We start from the raw sequence: 7,500 nt of genomic DNA on the forward strand, positions 1-7,500 counted from the left end.
ACGCACACAGGTGTACACACACAGGTGTATATACACACACAGGTGTACACACACAGGTGTATATACACACACAGGTGTACACACACAGGTGTATATACACGCACACAGGTACACACACACAGGTGTATATACACACACACAGGTATACACACACAGGTGTATATACGCACACAGGTGTACACACACACAGGTGTATATACACACACAGGTGTACACACACAGGTGTATATACGCACACAGGTGTACACACACAGGTGTATATACACGCACAGGTGTACACACACAGGTGTATATATACACGCACACAGGTGTACACACACAGGTGTATATACACGCACACAGGTACACACAGGTGTATATACACACACACACACAGGTGTACACACACAGGTGTATATACACACACACAGGTGTACACACACAGGTGTATATATACACACACAGGTGTACACACACAGGTGTATATATACACGCACACAGGTGTACACACACAGGTGTATACACGCACACAGGTGTACACACACAGGTGTATATACACACAGGTGTACACACACAGGTGTATATACACGCACACAGGTGTACACACACACACACAGGTGTACACACACACAGGTGTATATACACGCACAGGTGTACACACACAGGTGTATATACACGCACAGGTGTACACACACAGGTACACACACACAGGTGTATATACACGCACACAGGTGTACACACAGGTGTGTATATACACGCACACAGGTGTACACACACAGGTGTATATATACACGCACACAGGTGTACACACACAGGTGTATATATACACGCACACAGGTGTACACACACAGGTGTATATACACGCACACAGGTGTACACACACAGGTGTATATACACGCACACAGGTGTACACACACAGGTATACACACGCACACAGGTGTACACACACACAGGTGTATATACACGCACACAGGTGTACACACACACAGGTGTATATACACGCACACAGGTGTACACACACACAGGTGTATATACACGCACACAGGTGTACACACACACAGGTGTATATACACGCACACAGGTGTACACACACAGGTGTGTATATATACGCACACAGGTGTACACACACTTAATATAATGAATATATTGGTGTGAGGTTTTTAATTTTGTAATAAAGTTCAGTAATATTGTATTAATTGGTTATCTGCAAATACAATCCAACCCTAGATATCACTAACTTCCACTATCTATTCACCTCTAACACACGCACGCACGCACCTGTAACATCTACACACCGCTTCCATGAACTCCTATACAACATGTTTGTGTGTGTGTGTGTGTGTGTGTGTGTGTTTGCAGGTCCCTGCAGGACCACACTCTCTCCAGAACACAGAAGAAACCCCATTTCCAGGAGATCCGTCTGAAACAGTCAGTGCTGCGTGTGTGTGTGAGCCAGTCCTGACACACCACCCCGACACGTCACTCTCTCAGAGACTACAACACACACTCTCACTCAGCTTACACACACACACACACAGCCTCACACAACCTGGGAAGCCCACAGCACAGAGTGTGTGTGAGTGTCGAGAGGAACCTCATGCAGAGGCAGACAGTCACGCTCAACACCACGACACACTCGAGCGGTGAGACGCACGCACGCACACACACTCACTCACAGGAACACTTTATTTGTGTATGATGAATGTCCCTGTGGGAGCAGTAGGTATCTGACTGTGTGTGTGTGTTTGTGTGTGTTGTGTGTGTGTGTGTGTGTAGTAGTAGTGATGTCCTGGTTTCTGAAGAACCTGAGGGAGATGTGAACTCAGAGGGTGAGTGAGAAACATCATGTTTGTCTTCTCTTTGACTATGGAGAACCTGGGGCTTACTCTCTTTTTCTGTCTCTCTCACACACACACACACACACACACACACACACACACACACACACACACAGGGTCTCACAGAAGCTTCAGTCATCACTCTCACGTCACCCCCAACACGTCTCTGGGTCTGATCTCGGCAACTCCTTCACGTGCACTTCCTTCCCCCACCGTCAACACCAGAGAGGCCCTGGGTAAGAGCATGCACGCACACACACACACACACACACACACACACACACACACACACTCCACCTAAACACACTACATTACAGGAAAATGTTCAGTCTGAGTGCTGATTACATTTAGGTGTGTGTGTGTGTGTGTGTGTGTGTGTGTAGATCTGATAGGGAACATGTTCCAGGGGCCGACTCTGCTCCAGGACACGCTGTTCAACACCACACACAACACTGCTGCTGAAGAGGACAGCTTCGAACGCAACTGCAGACTCACCGGTGTGTGTGTGTGTGTTATCTTTAAGCGACGACTGAAGACCTACCTCTTCCTGAAATAACTAAATTAGCACTTTCCAAGTTTGTATAATTCGAGTTATATTTATATTCAGTGTGTAATCTTGTGTACAGTGTAGATTTATTTATTACTAGAGATTTAAAGCACGTTTGTACGTCGCTCTGGATAAGGGCGTCTGCTAAATGCCGCAAATGTAAATGTGTGTGTGTGTGTGTGTGTGTGTGTGTTGGGGTGTAATAAGTCTGATTAAAACACTAATAATTTGTGTGTGTGTGTGTGTGTAGGTGTTGCTCCATCGTCAGCTCCGTTCAGAATTTATCAGGAAGAGAATCATGAGAACGGAGGGTAAATATCACCACATGAAGTAAAGAAAAGAGGAGAAGAGAAGAATAGAGACTGAGAAATAGACAGAGAGAAAAGAAAACATGAAGTAATTTAGGTGTGTGTGTGTGTGTGTGTCAGTGTTGATAGTCAGGTGGTGGTGAAGCCCAAACCCGTAGCCCATCGTGGTCTGATTGAGATCCCTTTGTCCAAGGATAATGTGAGTTCTTAATCTCTCCCTCTCTCACACACACACACACACACACACACACAGTCAGTTTTTAACGTGTTTCTCTCCCCTCCCTTACAGGTTACTCCACAGGGGGCGGAGTCTCTCACTGATGACAGCACAATGTGGGGTTCTGGCCACGCCCCCATGACCTCCTTCCCCAATCGCACACAAGATTTTGCTCTCTCCGCCCACTTAGTGTCCACACCACTCCACCCCCTTCCCCCTTACTGCAGAGACACACAGTACAGTCACGGTAATCACACACACACAAACACACACACACACACACACACACACACAGCACAGTCACGGTGATCACACACACACAGCACAGTCACGGTGATCACACACACACAGCACAGTCATGGTGAAAACACACACACACAGCACAGTCACGGTGAAAACACACACACACAGCACAGTCACGGTGAAAACACACACACACACAGCACAGTCACGGTGATCACACACACACACAGCACAGTCACGGTGATCACACACACACACACAGCACAGTCACGGTGATCACACACACACAGCACAGTCACGGTGAAAACACACACACAGCACAGTCACGGTGATCACACACACACACACACACACACACAGCACAGTCACGGTGATCACACACACACACACACACACACACAGCACAGTCACGGTGATCACACACACACACACACAGCACAGTCACAGTGATCACACACAGCACAGTCACGGTGATCACACACACACACACAGGTGTATATACACACACACACACAGCACAGTCACGGTGATCACACACACACACACAGCACAGTCACGGTGATCACACACACACACACAGCACAGTCACGGTGATCACACACACACAGCACAGTCACGGTGATCACACACACACACAGCACAGTCACGGTGAAAACACACACACAGCACAGTCACGGTGATCACACACACACACACACACACAGCACAGTCACGGTGATCACACACACACAGCACAGTCACGGTGATCACACACACACAGCACAGTCACGGTGGAAACACACACACACACACACACACAGCACAGTCACGGTGAAAACACACACACACAGCACAGTCACGGTGAACACACACACACACAGCACAGTTATGGTGATCACACACACACACACACACATAGCACAGTCACGGTGAGCACACAGCACAGTCACAGTGATCACACACACGCGCACAGCACAGTCACATGAACGCACACACACTGTAGTGTTCATACATGGCGTGTGTGTGTGTGTCTGTGTGTGTAATTTCAGTAGAAGCTGGAGTGGAGGAGAACCCGTACCTGCGCCAGCCTGCAAAACTGAGGTACTGCTGCTGGAGATCCTGAGACCTGAACGTTTCTTTAGCGCTTCTGACCATGTGGTGAAATCTAATCATGCACCTTCTGTTCCCTTCCAGTCCAATTCTGGAGCAGAGTCCTCTCGAGGAGAAGGAGAAGCAGTGTGCTGCTGAGGAATCTACTCTGAGAGTTCAGGGATCTATCATGGGCACGTGTGAGAGTGTGCAGGAACACGTCCACTCTCTGGTCCATTTCAGTCAGAGCAGCAGCAGCATTAGCGTTAGCAGGCCGGCGTTAGCATCGTTCAGTGTGTTGGCTCCTCTCAAGTTCCCTGATCAGAGTATCACAACCAGCCAGGAGCTCCGAGCCACGACCAAACCCAGCTGGAGCGTCTACCAGAGTCCGTCCACCAACATCAAATCCGATGGAGATCTGACCTCAAAGGAACATCTCAACTCCAACATCCTGAACAAACCAGACCAGCTCACCTCTAGCAGCTTCACCTCACACACTCAAAACCTTAACCAAGACCTTCTAGCAGACCCACAAGTCTCTCACACAGAGCTCGACTCCAGCAGGCTCCACCTATTTGGAGAACGCAGACCTGAGAAACCGAACTCCAGGAGCCTGAGCGCCTTCATGGAGTTAAACCCAGATAAGGATCACCCAAACCATTCACAGCAATCAGACCTAGAAGAAGCTGATGTTCTCCTGCCTGAAGTGTCCTTCAACATGCACAGATCTGAAAGTCTGCTGCTGGAGAACCCTCAGGTCTATCAGAGGAAATCATTCATGGTTCTACGAAGCCCAGATCCGGTGTCGAGAGCGGGTCAGGACGTCCCCATGAGTCCAGAACCAGCTCCAGGGTTCGGCTGGCTTCAGGTGGAGAGTCCGGTCCAGATCTCTGAATCTGACCTGGATGTGAAGCTGGAGTCGTCACATCAGACCTCCAGACCTGGCTTGAACTTCCACTCGGAGCAGCACTCGTCTTCGCTTCTGGAACGTTCCGGAATTCTGCTCCCTAAAAGATCTTTTGGCAGACGCAAGTCTGAGAAAAAGCTCTTCTCCAGTTTCAAGACCTCCCAGGAGTGGAGAAGCTCTGACCCAGTCCAGGACGTTCTCATGAGTCCAGCTGCAGAACCAGGACTAAACTGGATCAGCTCGGAGAGTCCTGTACAGGAGATGGAGGAAGATCTGGACGTCATGGTGACTCCACAGCTGAACAGGAAAGCATCTGCAAGACTGAATGTGCTGGAAGTGTCCCTCAAACTGGGCTGTGGTGATGTTCCCATGAGTCCTGCCTCACCCACTTCCTCACCCACTTCCTCAGGTACTCCTCTATTTGAGAACCATGTTCAGAAGGTCCAGAGATGATGTGTTACACACTGTGTGTGTGTGTGTGTGTGTGTGTGTGTGTGTGTGTGTGTGTGTGCAGTGTTGGTCTCTGATCCGTGGGATGATGAGGTGATCGCGTCTCTTCTCGCTGGTCTCCATCCTTCCCTGAACTCATACCCCAACCTGAGCACCTGGTCATGCTGTGTTCCTCCAATCGCCCCCAAACTCACAGTGCAGATGGGTAAGCACACACACACACACACACACACACACACACACACACGTGTACCGACACCGTGGTTGTGATTGTTGTCATGAACCTGCAGATCAAATCTTTTGACTTTCCATCCAGGACCTGCGTTCTGCTGAACCTTCAGAAGGATTGGAGGTGATAAGATGTGATCATGCTTGTGTGTGTGTGTGTGTGTGTGTGTGTGTGTGTTTCAGGTGATAAGTGTTTGCGTGTGGATGGTGTGGTGGGTCAGGGAGCTTTTGCCACTGTCTATCAGGCCACAGAGCTGGACACGTCCCACAAACTCATCCTGAAGGTACATCATCTCACCCATCATCTCCATACTGATGGATCACATGACTTCTGGTTTTGAAAGTCAGGTCATGTGAGGTTACTCAATGAGTGTGTGTGTGTGTGTGTGTGTGTGTGTGTGTGTGTGTGTGTGTGTGTGTGTGTGTGTGTGCGCGCGCGCGCGCAGGTACAGAAGCCCTCGAGTCCGTGGGAGTTCTACATGAACACTCAGCTGGACTGGCGTGTGGAACCTCACGCACGCCACCTGTACCATCAGCTCCACGCCGCTCACCTGTACAGCAACGGCAGCGTTCTCCTCGGAGAGCTGCACACCTGCGGCACACTGCTGGTGAGGAAACATCTCATCCACACACCACTGTCCACCTGCTCACCAGGGCCATGAAGAGCTCCAACAAACAAGTTCACATGTCCAGCTGTAGAGTGTGTGTGTTCCTGATGTTCTCCACAGTGTACTGATTGTGTGTGTGTGTGTAGAACGTGGTGAACCTGTATAAGAGCCGCAGTGAGAAGGTGATTCCTCAGCCCCTGGTGATGTACTTCACCATGTGTATCCTGGACATGGTGGAGAGACTCCACACCTCGCACATCATCCACGCTGACATCAAACCCGACAACTTCCTGCTGGGAGAGAGGTGCGTGTGTGTGTGTGTGTGTGTGTGTGTGTGTGTGTGTGTGAGAGAAAGAGCAGGTGAAAGTGTTCTTGCTCTATTCTGACCTGTGTGTGTGTTTGTTTCTGAAGGTTCCTCCAGAACAAGAACCTGAGTGAGGAGAACATGGATCATGGTCTGGTTCTGATTGATTTTGGACAGAGTATAGACGTGACTCTGTTCCCTGCTGGAGTTCAGTTCACTGCTCACTGCATGACCTCCGGCTTCCAGTGCACTGAGATGCTCAGCGGCAGACCCTGGACTTACCAGGTACCTTCTCACCTACCTGTCGCTCTCCTTCTCCTCAGCTCTCCTTCTCCTGCTCTCTCTCCTCACCTGCCCTCCTTGTGTGTGTGTGTGTGTGTGTGTGTGTGTCCCGCAGACGGATTACTTCGGGATCGCCGGCACGGTCTACTGCATGTTGTTTGGTTCCTACATGAAGGTGAGGAATGATGGAGGTGTGTGGAGCAGCGGTGGAGTGTTTAAGAGGTCAGTGTGGTGTTTGTGTTCTAATAGCACACGTGTACACTTCTACTACACACACACACACACGGTGACCGTGGTGGTGGGGTTCGGGACATGGATAATTGTGCAAGAACCTTCAGATGGATAAGATTCTCTGTTTCTCTGTCTGTCTGTCTCTTTCTCTCTCTGTGTCTCTGTCTCTCTCTGTGTCTCTGTGTCTCTCAGGAAACCTCACAGTGATCTCTGGCAGGAGCTTTTCCACGTGTTGTTGAACATTCCTGATCGCACGTCCTTGCCACGTTTGCGTGTCCTACGTGATCGTG

General features: G+C 49.6%; 1 protein-coding gene across 6 annotated transcripts in view; it reads left to right on the plus strand.

Moving 5' to 3' along the window:
• The window catches only part of bub1 (BUB1 mitotic checkpoint serine/threonine kinase), a 14,206-nt gene that overhangs the window by 6,478 nt on the left and 228 nt on the right, over positions 1-7,500 (plus strand). For 2 of the 6 annotated variants that reach the window (XM_046872863.1, XM_046872868.1), the window contains 16 exons: positions 1,339-1,622; positions 1,756-1,808; positions 1,934-2,053; positions 2,201-2,314; positions 2,615-2,675; positions 2,793-2,871; positions 2,962-3,136; positions 4,161-4,212; positions 4,306-5,516; positions 5,622-5,762; positions 5,969-6,069; positions 6,232-6,393; positions 6,540-6,697; positions 6,805-6,982; positions 7,095-7,201; positions 7,403-7,500. The exon at positions 7,403-7,500 is cut by the window's right edge and continues 228 nt beyond it. In XM_046872863.1, the coding sequence (XP_046728819.1) occupies positions 1,339-1,622; positions 1,756-1,808; positions 1,934-2,053; positions 2,201-2,314; positions 2,615-2,675; positions 2,793-2,871; positions 2,962-3,136; positions 4,161-4,212; positions 4,306-5,516; positions 5,622-5,762; positions 5,969-6,069; positions 6,232-6,393; positions 6,540-6,697; positions 6,805-6,982; positions 7,095-7,201; positions 7,403-7,500 (3,094 nt within the window). The remainder of the gene's footprint in view (positions 1-1,338; positions 1,623-1,755; positions 1,809-1,933; positions 2,054-2,200; positions 2,315-2,614; positions 2,676-2,792; positions 2,872-2,961; positions 3,137-4,160; positions 4,213-4,305; positions 5,517-5,621; positions 5,763-5,968; positions 6,070-6,231; positions 6,394-6,539; positions 6,698-6,804; positions 6,983-7,094; positions 7,202-7,402) is intronic. The other 4 variants (XM_046872864.1, XM_046872865.1, XM_046872866.1 and 1 more) reach the window with 4 other exon arrangements.

This window comes from Silurus meridionalis, chromosome 18 (genome assembly GCF_014805685.1).
Source record: "Silurus meridionalis isolate SWU-2019-XX chromosome 18, ASM1480568v1, whole genome shotgun sequence".
NCBI lineage: Eukaryota > Metazoa > Chordata > Actinopteri > Siluriformes > Siluridae > Silurus > Silurus meridionalis.